Source organism: Myotis nattereri (genome assembly GCF_964212035.1).
Source record: "Myotis nattereri genome assembly, chromosome: 10".
NCBI classification, from domain to species: Eukaryota; Metazoa; Chordata; class Mammalia; order Chiroptera; family Vespertilionidae; genus Myotis; species Myotis nattereri.
This window is the reverse complement of record NC_138085.1, coordinates 39753415-39769535: the sequence shown is the minus strand read 5'-3', so window position 1 is coordinate 39769535 and position 16121 is coordinate 39753415. Positions and strand designations below refer to the sequence as shown.

Below are 16121 nucleotides of genomic sequence, written 5' to 3'. Positions count from 1 at the left end.
TTACACTCTCCATCATTCATCCAGATCATCAGCAAATTCCATCTGCCTTACCTTCACATTGTATCAAGGGCTTGTCCACTTCTGACCATTTTCCTCCACTTCCACTCTAGTCCAAGTCTCCATCATTTCCTGCCTGGATTACTGGGACAACTTCCGAACTTGGAGTTTCCCAATCATTGTAGATTCACAGAGCCCATGGTGTCTCACCTCTATGCAAAAATAAAAACAAAATAAAATAGTCCCATTTGTTAAGTGCCAACATTTAATGAGTATTTATGCCTGTAGTAGGCTGGGACATGGCCAGCCAAAGACAGCAGGTGCTCATCCCTGACACCTGTAAGTATTACTGTTTTACTTAGAAAAAGTGTCTCTGTGAATGAAGGGTCTTCAGGTGGGTGAGCTGGGCCATAAATGCAATCTATGCGCCCACATCAAATGGAGGCAAAAGGAGATCTGATGCAGACACAAGAGGGGAAGGTGATGTGACCATGGAGGCAAGAGGGCTCCAGGAAAGATTCCACACAAAAATAGAATCAAATGTGTGCATCCTAGCCACATTAACAGAAATGTTCAATGGTGTTAGAGATGTGGAGGAAGAATTGGTGATTAAGTCCATAGGGAAAGAGACAGACAAATGAGACCAGAATGAGGGGGACAAAAGTAGTATAAGAAAGGAAACATAATCATGTACGCTATGGCTCAGAGCTATGTATTTATCTCATACATAACTTGAACTTAGAATTTCTGATTTAACGAAAAGCTGGGGAACAACTATACTAAAAGGATGAGGTAACAGAAGTATGTGTGTCGTGGGTGTGAAAAAGCTAAATCCTCATCTTCCACTGTAAGAAGTCAATAGCATTAATGTATACAATATACACTACTTAATTATAAATTCTATTATTTTTTCCTTGTACAATAGAGCATTACAATGATTTTTTTTCTTTAAAACTAAGTATGGAAGTAGGTTGTACTTACCTATGAATTTCATTTCAGGGCAGTAAAAGGCAAAATACAAAGTATGTGATATAAAAAGAGAAAATGGAGTGAGATGGGATAGAGAATCACTGTTCTACATGGTGAATTCAAATTTCTAAAAGAATACTGAATTAACTTTTGCTTACCTTTTTTAAAGGAAGTTTGAAAGCAATGTTGGAGTCCCAGGCATCCTCTGTCCAACAGGGAGATAGTCTTGCCACCTGTTAATACATTTGTGTTAGCCAAATTCTCTCAGCCTTTCTCCCAGCACACACTGAGGACTCCTCAGTCCCCTCTTCTCTTTGCTCTGCTGCTCCACTCAGTCACCCCCACCGAGTTACCGGTACTTCCCCTTTGCTGTTTCCCCGTCTTGAAAACACGTACAAGGCAACAAACAGTGCAAAGGTCTCAACAAAGGAGGAATGCCTAACACCAGAGATGGCCAGGACTTCTATATCCCCGATCAAACCTAGCCTGGTCCTGAATACTAAGGTGGCAGAAATACATAGATGTTAACTGAAATAGTTGAAACTCAATTCTTTCACTTCACAGTTCATTTTTAGTCCTCACACAACTGATGCCATCATTATTGGATCGGCTGGGAACGTCCAGTTCATATGGTAAAAGATAACCCCATAGAACGGTGACACTGAGCTGTGCTTAATGAGGCTAGGAGTCACAGTGAGAAGTAATATTTGAGCTGACTTCTGTCGGATGAGTTAGAATGAACTAAGGTTGATTTGGTCTGTCTGAAGCATTGGAAGTGAGGGCAGAAGTTGTACAAGTTGAGGCTGGAGAATCAGGTTGGGTTCTAGATAGTACAGCGTACAGAGTCTTAAAGGCCGAGGTAAAGAGTTTTTTACTCTTTAAAATATATATATATATATATATATATATATATATATATATATTTAAATATATTTTATTGATTTTTTACAGAGAGGAAGGGAGAGAGATAGTCAGAAACATCGATGAGAGAGAAACATCGATCAGCTGCCTCCTGCACATCCCCCACTGGAGATGTGCCCGAAACCCAGGTACATGCCCTTGACTGGAATCGAACCTGGGACCTTTCAGTCCGCAGGCTGATGCTCTCTCCACTGAGCTAAACCGGTTTGGGCAAAATATATATTTTTTTTATTGATTTTAGAGAGGGAGGGAAAAACATCAATGATTAGAGAGAATCACCAATCGGTTGCTCCCATATCCCACACCTGGGATAGAGCCCACACCCCGGCACATGGCCTGACCTCCAGGTTCATAGGCAGACACTCAACCATGAGCCACGCCAGCTGAGAGGCTCAGTGATTGATGTTTTGAGGGATATTTATGAGCTATGGTCCAATTTGCCCACTAAAAAGATCTGTTATGGGAAGAATGGACTGGAAGGAAACAAGAGATGGATATACATGCACTAGGAAGGACCTAACTGCAATCTGTCTGGCAAGTTCTGTGTAAGATGCTGGAAGAGAAGCTGGAAGTCAAAAAGCTTCCGGGAGACAAAACCAAGAGGCCGTAAAGAGGCAGGAGGTGGAGGAAGGAAGGTCTGGAGGAATAAAGAAGGGTTCACTGGCCCTCAGCCTATGAACCAGGTCACGGTTGGGGGCGAGCAGGAAGCAGCAGATCAGTGATTCTCATCATTCATGTTTCTATTCCTCTCTTCCTTTCCCTTCCTCTCTGAAATCAATAAAAATATTTTTTAAAAGGAAATAAGCAATAAGCAAAGGATCCACATTAATAATTTGAACTTAGAGAAAAAGATCACTCAAATGAGCCGTTAGGAAGCAACAGTGTGGCCTTTTTCGGTTAAAACAATACAAACCAACTTTTTCCATGAAAAGTTCAGCGGTACTGGTGGGTTTCTTCCCCAATTTTCGTAGTTATTACATTTTAAAATGCCACAACTTCCGGAGTTAAGGGGGACTCTATTTTGGTAATTAATGGGTGTCCCCAAAACTGACAGTCCCATCTTTAAAAGCAGTCCCTCTGCATTTTACCCGAAGGGCAATGGCCAGGCCTCGCTTTTATATATTTTTGCCTTTTTAATTTATTTTTATTGAGCGTATTACAGATGACCTCACCACCACCCCTCTCTCGGCAGGACCTGGCTTTCTCAAGGATGGAAAAGTCAGAAATGCAGACGGTCCCCTGCAGCTCCTGTGGGTGGGGCAGCGACAGGATCAGGGCCTCCGGCAAAGGGCGGACCGTCCGAGCGCGCGGCCAGGCTGATGGCAGAGACCGGAGACACGAAGCCCAGGCCAGGGGCTGGGGGCTGGAAGGGCCACGCCCAGGGGCCAAGCCACCTTACCTTTCGGGGATGTGGCTCCCGCCCTTCTTCTTGGCCGACGAACGTCCAGAGGAGGCGCGTCCCCGGCCCCAGCGGCTGTGGGCACGATGCCATTGGCTCATGTGGACCCCGAGAGACCGCCCGCCCGAAGCCAAGAGCGCCCAAGTCGCCAGCCCAACTTCGTGGAGCCAAAACAAGGTCCTCCACCGGAAGCTCCTACACAGACACTGCGCACGCACCGCCCACCAGGCTCCTGGCTAACGCGCACGCGCCCCCCACCAGGCTCCTGGCTAACGCGCACGCGCCGCCGCCCGTGGCGATGACGTCACGCGCAGACTGAATGAGAGGCGGGATCAGTAAACAGGACTCTAGTAGGGGCTGTGGCGCCCTCCTTAGCCGGCGGCCGGTAGCACAGGTCCATGAGTTCATGTACAGACCCTGCCCAGTTCAATGCTGCAGCCCATGCAGTGAAAAGTTAAGTCGCCCCCGCCCAGTTAGTTCCCAGCGCGGCCCTTCCACACGTTTTCCAAGCGCTTACATTCACACTTATTGTCTAGTCTAGTGTATATAAATATTTATTAGTTCAAATATAGATACCCTCTATTTTAGATAAACACAGCATACTACATCTATTCTACAATCTAACTATCAAATTTTTATAATTTCCCCAAAAATATATGTGTACATCTATTTTTTTTAAGGTTGCATAGTATTCTACTGATTGTAAGTTTGTACCATTATTTATATAACTGATGAACTTTTAGTTGTTTGCAGCTTTTTTAATCCTCCATTACAGGCAGGCTGCAATGTAAACATCCTTAAACATATATACAACTATGTCTAAATTCCTAGAAGTAGAATTTCTGGAATGAAGGATATGCAAACTTAAAGATTTGATAGATACTTCTTAATTACCCTTCAAAGATACTGTGTTAACCTACACTCCCACTCACCATGAAACTCTTAAGGAGTATCAATCCTGTGCCAGGAAGTATGTATTTACATTTTTAAAACTGACCCCCAGAAAAGAATAACTGAGAGAGCCCTAGCTGGTTTGGCTCAGTGGACAGAGCATTGTTCTGCCAACTGAAGGGTGTCGGGTTCGATTCCAGTCAAGGGCATGTACCTAGGTTGCAGGCTCAATTCCCCGCCCTGGTTGAGGCGCGTGCAGGAGACAACCAATCCATGTGTCTCTCTCACATTGATGGTTCTCCCTCTGTCTCTCCCCCTCCCTTTCATTCTCTCTAAAATTTTATGGAAAAATATCCTCTGGTGAGGATTAACCAAAATACAAGCATAGAGAATTGTATCTGTTTCAAAACCTCTCAGTTCTTCTAGAAGTGAAACAACAAGTAACAGCATGTCCTAGAGTAGGTCTGGAGGCAGAATAAAATGCCAATGTTCAGATTAAACTATAGATAATTATAATAGCAAATGTTTTGGGTGTTTTAATTTTTAGTTTCTAAAAGTACCTTATATACACTGTTACTAATCTTTACAACCATTTGAGATCTGGGTAAACTGAGGATCAGAGAGGTCAGTTATTGAGTAAAGGAATGAATGAATGAATGTGTAAAAAGATCATTAGTTTTAGCATTTCTGGGACAATCGTATTCTAACAAAGTTTACATGCACTAGCATTTATAATTCTGAAAATTTCCACATAATTAAAAATAGCTTAATATTAGTAAATTGCTATTTGAAAAAATATGTAAATTAGCACAGCTCAGTTTGCACAATTTGCACAATTAGTCACATTCAAATTAAGTGTCAAAACCAAAATATTATTTTGGAATTTATGAAAAATATATTTAATAAGCATGTAGTGGCCAAAAAGTATTGGTGGTACAAATAGCTACAGACTTGAAAATATACAAAATGTGACATGAATCTATCAGAAACTGGAAAAACAATATTGATCATATATTTACAATTTGCTACAAGACACAAGCTTGAGATAGGAATATGGCACAGATTTGGTTATAGTTGACACAAGAAACTCCAGACCAAGGCACCATAGGGTTTCCAGAAAGTATGAGACCTAGCAAAGAGTAGGCCTTTGGATGGGAGTGGATCCAACATGAGGTGAAAGAATGCATTAATAGGTATGTCCTACACTGGAATGGGAAATATAGGAGCAAAGGATATTTGGAGTGCTAAACAGCTAAGTGGTTGACACTATAAAATCTAGCATGTAGAGGTTTGAGGGATTCCAGTCTTTAATTAAATTAAAAGTGTGAGTAACAAAGCATCCAGGGGTAGATGGGCTGGGTATATTTCAACAAAGCAAGTCTTAGTTATCCCAATGGGTACAAAATGCAGGAATTGGGTATATGGGAGAAGACAATACCTTAACTGCAAAAAAGAAGACTTTAGGTCAGGGTAGAGGTTGATGCTAAGTTTCAGAGTGTTGAACTAAACTTCTATAAGTTCCTTCTCCTACATTTAAGATTTCTTTTTAGAGTTAAATGATGCTGAGCCCCTAAGGCAAAGTTAAATGGCAGGAACTATGGAGAGAAAATAGTTATAGAGGCTGGGAACCAGGAAAGGCCTAATTAAGGTTTGTCTAGGTAGAATTGAAAGGTGGAACTGAGTATTTTAACATGTAAACATTTGACTGCTACCAGAATTTATCTTACTGCACTTCCTCCAATCTTACACCCATCCTAATCTGCAGTGGATACGGATTCTTTTGCTTACCAGGAGAAAACAGAAATTTTTTTTTTTAAAAAAAGACTGGTCTGCCCTAGCCGGTTTGACTCATAGATAGAGCGTTGGCCTGCAAACCAAAGGGTCTCAGTTCAATTCTGGTCAAGGGCATGTATCTCGGTTGCAGGCTCGATCCCGGGCCCTGGTTGGGGCTCATGTGGAAGGCAACCAATTGATGTGTCTCTCTCACATCGATGTTCCTTTCTGTCTCTACCTCTCCCTTCCACTCTCTCTCTAAAAATCAATGGAAAAATACCCTCTGGTGAGGATTAATAAAAAACAAACAAACAAACAAAAAGACTGGTCTGGCTTGCAGATAGATATTTAGCATATACTGTTAGCCTCACATTACATATTCGTATCATGGAAGTTGGCAATCTGAGGTCTGAAACTTAGGGGAAAAAATGTTGAAAAAAATTTATAAGGCTCTGGCCAGCATAGCTCAGTGGTTAGAGCATTGACTCACAAACCACAGGGTTGCAGGTTTGATTCCTTGTCTGGGCCATGTACCTCAGTTGCAGGTTCAATCCCCTGGTCAGTGCAATTATACAAAGCAACCAATTGATGTGTCTCTTTCACATGGACTCTCTCTCCCTTGCCTCCTCCCTCTCTCTAAAAACAATCAATGGAAACACTATCCTTGGGTGAGGAATAACAACATTTTTAAAATAAGTTTAAATCATATGTCTACACCGCAACACCCTTCACTGAATTTCTTCTCAGATAAGTATCATCCTATCATCCCCCATCTTTGAAAACACTCATCTCATAAAAGAAAAAGTACTCCTATAAATGAAATATGTCTCTTTGTAGATTCCATCTATGAGCTATATCGTCTCTTGGCTCTTGCCATCACACACTTCCTACTCATTGGCATAAAAAAGCCCCCAGGTAGGTTGATCTAGGCACCCCTAAAAGCTTACCATCAAGAAAAATTACTAGATTCTAGATTTCCTTCCCCAAACCAGCTTACGCCATAGAGAGTGAGGCAAAAGTAGGTTTACACTTGTGACTACACGAAATAGAGATTACTCTTGTATTATTCACTAATTCTTGTATTATTTCATACGAACAACGGTACACTTACTTTTGCCCCGCCCTGTATAAGTCATTAGCAATTAGCCCTAACTCAGAGTCACAGGAGTGGTTAGTGGGAAAAGCACTAACTACGGGCAGAGAACAAGGAAAACCCAGGCCAACTCGGGCGAAGCGCACACCTCTGTTCCTTACGCTCAGGGCCGCGGTATAACTCGCCGCAATGCCCTCTGCACACACTCCTTGTGGACAAAACCAGAGCGTGACACAGAGCGTAACAACAATCCCTATTTTACAAATATAACCAATGAATGATAGAAGTGACAAAAACAAAAATATATTTAGGATTATTCTCTCTAGTGCACAGAACTCTTGCTCTGTATACTTTCACATTGACTGTTCCCTATTCCTCATGCAGGTCCTGTCTTTATTCTCCTCTTCATTTCTGCCTGGCCTTGCACCCAAGCATGGCAGACAGAGAATCCTAGAGGCCCAAAATTCTACAGCGGCTGTTTGCAAGGGGGAGGAGACTACAGTAACTGCCACACTGGATACACTTTATGTGAGAAGGAAAGGGGAAATATCGTGAATGCCTCTCATGTATACAAATGCAGGATGGCAGGAAGCCTACGTAGCCCAAGGAACCAGAGGGAGCAGATTATGGGCAGAAGAACTGCAACCAAAGGCTAGAAGAGGAAAGGTTTGCAGTCAGCTGACTCCTAGCTCTTTGGTATCTGCCTCTAATGGGCAGAGTCCATTTTGGGATGCATCACACACTGAAAAGACCACCCCTGCTGCTGCTGGAAGTTGACAGAAATTAACATCCGTAAGTGTAAGAGTGCAAGAACAAAGCTTGTCTAGAAACACTGCCTACAATGAAGAAGAAGAAAGGGAGAGAAGAGAGAAGCAAGTCCATCTGGCCTGTCCCAGCCCCGCCCAAGGAAGGTAGGATTCAAGAAGAAACTAAAAGAGAAGAGCCTTGGACCACATCATTCTCCACAACATGCACTCAACAAACTTCATTTTACTCTTTAACCAGGTCGCAAAAGAGCTTCCTCCCCCGCCACCCCCCTACCCCCCCAGTCCCAAATCCTCACCTGAGGATATTCTTTTCCATTGATTCTGAGAGAGTGAAAGGGAAGGGAGGGGGATGGAGATAGAGAAATACCGATTTCAGAGAGACACACTAACTGATTGCCTCCTTCATCTGCCCCCACTGAGGGGCAAGGAGCGAATCTGCAACTGAGGTATGTGCCCTTGACTGGCAATACAAGCCATGACCCTTCGGTCTGAGGGCTGATGCTCTAACCACTGAGACAAACCAGCCAGGGGGCAAAAGAGCTCTTTAACTCCTCCCTTTGCTCCCCAAAGTTGCAGTAAATTCACTAGTTACTAGTAGATGGACAGATACAATTTCTGCACAATTGCAATGGTGCAACCTAGATAACCCTTTCTGTTCCCTCTTAGGATAGTAAATATATATATAGTGATAAATACATGTCATACACCATAATATAGAGAATAAAAGTACTAGTTAATTATATTAATGGATGTCTTTAAGAAATACTGAGATTATTTCCCTAACACACGAACCTGGGGAAAGTGAGACTATCCCATCTGTCTTGTCAATGAGCACATCTACCCCGGAGCCCAGCCATTTAGGGGTTGGTTTAGCTCCCCTACTGCTCCTTCCATCTAATCTCATCTTCTTGTTGTGGATCTGACCTCCCTATTGGCCCTCGCATCCCTTTAAACTGCCTGCTTTGTGACATCATTCTCCCACCAAACCTACCACCACCTGGCAGAATCTTGGGGTTTCCATGGAGTTGTCAGTAAATACATTTGGATCATCGCAACTGACCAATGACCAGTATCCAGTGACAGTGTGACCAGTAACCTTCGTACTGGAAACAAGCGCTCGTTCGCTTCACCCACTCAGACATCCTCATCCCTTGCATCTACAATTAATAAAATTTCCTCTTCTTCTCTGACCATGTCAGGTAAGGAAAGAAAGTTTTAAAAAGTTTCTCATTAGATATTTTTGCCCCTAAAGTTAGCAGTAGACTCAAAATAGCATAAAGAAGGGAAGTATTGATCTAGAAATCCAGAGACCTAATTTCACTTTTGATTTTGATACTGACTAGCTATGTGACTTGGGACAAGTCATTGACTCACAAAATCTGTTCATCCCTAATCTGTTACATTAGGATTTCAGATCGGTTGTTCTCTCTATTCCCTTTCTTTTCTAATGTTGAGTTTTAAAGACACCCATATAGAAAATAAAGACTTCTGGAATGCGTTTCAATAGAAACACAGAGAATATATATATATATATATATAATGTCTCTAGTATAAGGATCTCTCACCACTAATGTTTCAACTTTAGTATTTTCAGTTTAGTGCAGTTCAAAAAGTAATATTCACCTATTTTTGGAGTTTTCTATCCAAGCTAGGTGAAAGGGGAAAATAGGGAGAGAAGATGAAGAGTACTAGGCTATAGTGAGGCAAGTATTCAAATGTAAGAAAGTTTAGGATTGTTTTCATCAGGAAAGGCCCACAGGAACCAAGCGGGGGGGGGGGGGGCACATAAGCATGAAGGAGGGGAAACTATAAGAATGAAGCAGGAGGGCATGGAAGAGCTCTCAAGAGCAAAAAGGGGTAGTTTTGCAATGGAATGCCGAAGGCAACCAAGGATTTTAAATTAAAGCAGAGCGCGTAGGGTGAAATCTGCTCAGAGGAGGGCAAAATAAAGTTCATTTTAGTCAGTGCTTACATTAATAGACTAGGAAGGAAAGTAAGGCTGGAATAGGGTATCAGTAGGCAAAGCAGCAGCTTATCAGCAAAGTCACATTCCGTTGTCTGTGTTTTTCTATTGCCTCTCTGAACACACAGATGACAGTTTTGAGTATCAACGTTTAAAAACATGTGTTTTAGAAATTATGGTTCCTGTAAGCAAGAAATTAATAAAGGTGGTTATCTAGGGGGCTGGAGGAAAACATAATTTTCACTGTTTCACTTCATTCTGATATTTAAACTATGTAGATGTTTTTTGTCACTTAAAAAAAAAATTAAGATTAAAAATTGATATGTCCTAACCTGAACCAGAAAGACTAATTCCTTTGTGTGATAAGTATGTTCCCCACGGAGAAACAGCCACCATCTCCCTGAGACCTTAGCTACCTAAGAAGAAAAAGAAAAGGTCAAACCCCACATCTCTAACTTCACATTTATCTACAACCAATCTTGTGGGGGTCTCTTGACAATTCCTACAGTAAATTTTTATTTAATTAAAGTCTAGTGATGATGGCTTTTAAGACTTTCCTGGACGTTGAAGATGATTAAATTCTAGGTTTTAAGATAAACATATAAATTTAAGGATACTCTTTTCAGTGTATTTTGCTGTTTGTCATGTGGTTGTATTAATTGAAATATAGATTTCTACTGGACTTACTATCTGTTACTTGCTGGGTAATATTCAGAAAAAAACATGAATAATCACATTAATGGAATTCTTTTTGCTCTGATTTATAACAATTTTTACAGAAATATCGTCTACATATATTGGGGCTACTTATACATCCACATTTATGGCTTGTTATGCAGTTTTTACTGATATATCTTCTCCACATGGCTAGAAATTTTTTCAAAATCATCTTGTATTGTGGGCTGTTCTTTGGTTAATAGTATTCACTAAAACAGCATAGGCAATATTCACTTTTATAACGTGCGTATAAAATAGAACATCATTTATTAGCAAATATTTATGGTTTGATTTTTGCTACGTGCCCCAATTTTCATGAATGTTTATATATATTTAGTTCTGTGATATATATTGTTCATGATTTTTCTCTTTGTCTTTCCGTAACTTAAATTTTCTTCCATATAAATCATATCCTATATAAGGCTAATATGCAAATCAACAGAACAGCGAAAGGACCCTTGGTATGACGCACACTGACCACCAGGGGGCAGACGCTCAACACAGGAGCTGCTCCCTGGTGGTCAGTGCACTCCCACAGGGGAAATGCTGCTCAGCCAGGAGTCCTGAGCCAAGTGCAGTGGTGGGAGCCTCTCCCGCCTTCACGGCAGCACTAAGTTTGGCCGGCTGATGGCTTAAGCCATCAGTTGGACATCCCCCAAGGGCTCCTGGACTACAAGAGGGCACAGGCCAGGCTGAGGGGCCTCCCGACTGCACAAATTTTGTGTACTGGGCCTCTAGTGTAATATAACACTCATGTATAAATTATTATTGTTACTCTTACTATAATGACTTTATGGATGAGTAACTCAAAACCTGGACAGTTTCAATAATGTTTTTCTTTCAAAAAGCACTTCTTGAGAAACTCACTCCCCCATGGCCATTTTGAGGTAGGATCAGAAACCAGGCTTGAAGAGGGTAAGAATGACACTTCAAATTTACCAACTGCACTGAGCTACATGTGAGTTCCAGGGAATAGCATGTGAACTTGCAGGCAACATGAGGCACGGAAGATTACAGCGGCAATAGCTGTACTGTTTTCCATGGGGAAAACCCCTCATTTATACTAGAAGCCCCATTGCTCCCAGTTTGTGGCAGTGTAATGCTCAGAGCAGAGCTCTGGCAATGGAGTCAGGATACCTAGGTTATGTAACACAGTAATAATACTAGCACAATGAGAGAACTTGAACAAGTCTACCTGGCCTCTCTGAGCTTCAGTTTCCACACTCATAAAATGAGAATGTTAGAACTCAGGGTCTCTGAAGAATCCTGGTTCTAAAATGCTTCGATTCTAGGAAAGAGCACACAAATCAATACTAGTAGAGGCTCCAGGGAAAGATGGGGCGGAGAGTGGTTGCCTCTACCATGGAGAATGTATGAACCACTTGGTTCTCTTGCACATTTTTGCCCACACTGGAAGCACAGGCAGTTAATACAGAAGAGTAGCAAACTGTTCCAGGACTCACAACCAGCATAAGCTGTTTGATTTTGGACACCTCAGTGAGTACTGGTATTAATCTTAAGATGATGCTATTCTTCAAACATAGTGAATTCCTTTGATTTTTTCACCACCCTCTTTGTTCCCAACAGAGAATTTCCAAAATCCACCTTTACTTGGAACTTCAAAGTCTCTGCAGCTCTCTTTTCCTGTGGGGAGCACTGCAGCCTCCCTCACAGGACGAGTCTGCAGTCTTCCCAGAGCCTCTGCTCCAGCCGTCACATCAGCATGGCTCCTACCATCAGTCTCTGGCACCTCTTTCCAACCTCTCATGGGTAGTGCCTACCTTTACCAACATTCTAGCACAACCATGTTGTCTGGAGTTCCTGGCCAGAGCCAGATCGCCACTCCAGCTGCTTCCAATCCTGGTATTTTTGAGTGGGCGCTCACAGGAGGCACTGAACAGAAGTCCTCATCCATCGGAGACTTCACGGTGACTGTCATTGACCAGGACACGGCTGTTTCTTCCATGTCGATGGCATCCCAGTACAATAAAACCTCAGAGGCCACTAACATGGTCCCTCTGTATCCATCACTTTCTGCCAGTCTTGTTCACGGGGCATCATCTCAGATTCCAAATCAGGGACAGAGCTTGTCACTTCCCTACCAGGAAGGAAGTCAGCTCTATTACTACAATCAAGGCACACTGGGGCCTCTGCTCTCTGCAGATCGTGGCCCCTACCTGCAATCCTATGGCTCTGTGTCTTACACAGAGAGCAGGGCCTCTGCCCCTCAACCAGAAATGGTCATGGTACTAAAGGAGGTCCAGCCCACACATATGATACCACCGGCCTCCACCTCTGCAATCTACTACTCGGTGCCTGCTCAGCCCATCACAGAGACACGTTTTCAAGGTGAGTTCAGACTGCAAGAAGGAAGAGCAACGGGATCCCCATTAATAACTCGGGTCAATCTGCACCTGGGAAGTGGTGCGTCCACAGACAGGTAGACTTTAAGTCCTGTGACTTTGTAACTGCCACCCTCAGTCAGTGCTCCCCATTTTCAGACTCTGTGGGAACACCTCATAGAGATGGGAAGGTGGACACTGGATTGGCCATGTATGAGAACTGAAGAGCATACAAAGGGGTCCCACACTATTCCCTCCCTTACCTACTAGTCCCCCTCTACTACAACAGTTTCATGGACTCTCTTGATTTATTGCTTCAGTGTCTTTAGAAAGGATTTCAGAACTCTTACTGCGATAGTGGTAGTTTAACTTTCCCTCACTTCTTAATTCATGCCAGGTTTTAAGACCTTGTGTTCCATGATCTTGTCCAAAGCAAGCAGGCTAGAAATCTGCCCTTGCTTATTTATTTCATCAGGAAGAGCTCCATTCCCTCCCCTACTCCATTGTGTGAAGTCTTATTTCCTCAGGAAAGGGGAGAGAACTAAAAGGATTCCATATGTACAATGCTAGCTTTGTAAAACATTTTAAATCACTTACTTTTTATTTGATTTATCACAACCCTGTCAAATACATAGAATACCATGAAACAATAACATCAATGATCCCCAGTGAGAACTAGAACAGTTGTCTCCTTTCTCATAGCACAGGGAGCTGTCCATGATCCTTAGGAAGAGCTGGTAGGAATGCCTTTCCCATTGTTGGAAGGAGCATGGTTGCTGCATTGGTGGTGACAGGGGAGCACCCATGGGTGGTGCCCAGGGACTGACTGGCTTCTCTTGATTCGTTTGTAGTGATGGAGACTCCCCTGGGGATGAAGACTTCCCTCGGATTGCAACCTCTAAGCCAAACATTGTGTCTACCACAAACCCCAGAAATCCCCAAGTCTTCTGGTGGCAGCAATATCCAGATGCTTGACAGCAACCCACCACCTGAGCTTGGGGACATTTCAATGGCAGCTCCAGTCCAGAGTCCTAGTATTTACCTGGCACTGCCTCCAGCTCCAAGCCAGGAACAGAAAGAGAATAGGAATTTGGAGGATATGAAAAGCATCCTTTCAAAGCCTCTGGATGCTTACCAGATCCCAACAGAAAACCAAGATCCTCCACTGCTCCCTTTAGAAATCTCCGCCATTCCCCAGCTCCTGGCCTGCTCTGATCCCTTTGGCCAGGAGGAGCAGCCTGGTTGTGAAAACGCTGGTCTGGGAAAGAACAGCCTGAGCCTTAAGGACCAAGGGACACTTGAAAATGGGACTGAATCCAATGATGGCTTTGCAGACATCGCTACACTGGTGGAGGATATTCACCTTCCAGTGGTCCTAAATTCCTTGGATGAACTTGATCAATCCCAAGGTCCCAAGGTGATCCAAACCAAAGATACCAGAGCCATCAATTTGAACAAGGTGCAGAAAACAAGTATCATTAATGCTCCCTCTGATCAAGCCAGGAAGAATAAACATAAAGCCTCTGAGCTGATCAATTGTGGTCCCATAGTCAAAATCCATCCTGAGAGCCCAGATGGCATGTTCGTGGGAGAATTGGCTGCTTCAAATGCTGCAGCCAGTGACAGGGCTCCTGAAAACAGGGCCAAGAATTCTAACAAACCTCAGAAAGCTGCCCCCAGCAGGACCAGCAAAACCAAGAGCCATGGGCAAGAAAGGGCCAAAAGAACCAGAGAAAACAACCCCAAGAAAACTGAAGAGCGTAAGCAGTCAGGGAACAAAGTCAAGGCAGAGCAGAAGCCAAATATTCCGAAGATGAAACGGAAGAAATACCTCCCTGAGCTGCCCCAAGAGACCTTCAAAAAGCCCCGAAGCTCCCTGGGTATGCATATGCTGGAGTCTGTGCAGGTTTTTCATGCCCTGGGGAAGAAGAGTGATAAGAAAACTGAACTCTCTTCCTCCCGGGCCCTGGGACACTCAAGCAACCCCAAAGGCCCCCAGCCATCCCTAGCTATCAGACAATGGCTGGATAAGCCTCGTGAGGGCAAACGTCCTGAGAAAGCTCCAGTCAAACGTCAGAAACCAGATGGCAGTGCTGACAAGGAGTGTTCATCTCCATCTGAATACGAGCTGCCACCTCCTGGGAAGGTCAAGTTGGTACCTTTGATTTTTCCAACTTTGGACAAGCCCCAAGCTCGACCTGTTCCTCGCAGGCCACTGTCCCTGGCATCACGCCGGCCTGCTGGGGCTAACCGTGCCCAGCCTGGTTCTAAGTCAGCTCAACCTACTGCGGTCAATTCATCCCAGCCAACGTCTGCATCTATGATGGGTCCTGCCACACCAGCTCTGCCAATTTCAACCAATCCTGATCAGCCTGGCTCTAACTCAGCTCAACATGCTGCAGTCAATTCATCCCAGCCAACCCCAGCATCTATGAGAGGTCCTGCCAGACCAGCTCAGCCAGTTTTGATGAACCCAGTCCAACCAGATTTGACCAACCCTGTTGAGCCTGGTCCTAATTCAGCTCAACTTACTGCAGTGAATTCATCCCATCCAACTCCTGCATCTTTGCCAGGTCCTGCTAAACCTATTTCAACCAATTCAGTCCGACCAGGTTGGACCAACCCTACCCAGCCTAGTGTCCCTCAGTGTGATGCTGCTAGACCTGTGCCCTGCAAAACATCAACTTGCACTTCTTTCCAGAGGGAGCCGGTTCGCACTATGGTGAACAAGCCCTGGACCCCACCCAAACCTCAAAACCAATGGCTTCTCCACGATTTTGCCTATCAGCGAATTCCATGGAGGAAACCTGATACTTCTGGGCCAGTAATGTCAACGCCCATCACAAAGGAGCAGAGGCCAGAGAGGGAGGCTATGAAGAGGAAAGCTCAACTTGAGCGGGAGAATGCTGCCAAATTCACCTCGCTGGGCAAAGTGCAGTATTTTATTGAGAGAGAGAAAGAAATGGAAATTTCTCGATACTATGGCTATGCAAAATAAGAGGTGCTAGGAGTGATGGTGCCTCGCTGGATACCTACTGTTTTCCCATAGATAGATAGATGTAAATTTCTCTATTCCGGTATATTTTAAATCTTAACAAAATTGAATAAATAAATGTAGTGGAATTGATAGATAAGTAATAAAGAAGCCTTTTGAGTTTTGAGATGCTGTTAACTGTGGTTTCCTTTGGTGGGGGTGTGGAGCAAAAGCTGCACGAGAACAAAAGACTTGGTAGTTGGATGGGCAAATGAGGGACAAGGCGTAAGAACTGAGGAAAGAGAAAGAACTGTG

At 43.5% G+C, this 16121-nt stretch overlaps 1 protein-coding gene across 1 annotated transcript; it reads left to right on the top strand.

Moving 5' to 3' along the window:
- Nucleotides 1–3372: 3372 nt before the first annotated feature.
- Nucleotides 3373–15830, top strand: LOC308526432 (uncharacterized protein C2orf78-like; the record flags this gene model as incomplete). The annotated part of the gene is made up of 5 exons (XM_081101542.1): nt 3373–3463; nt 8881–9009; nt 12078–12839; nt 13684–15198; nt 15436–15830. 5 exons carry the CDS (start codon nt 3373–3375, stop codon nt 15828–15830), a joined length of 2892 nt encoding a protein of 963 aa, XP_080957668.1.
- Nucleotides 15831–16121: the final 291 nt, after the last annotated feature.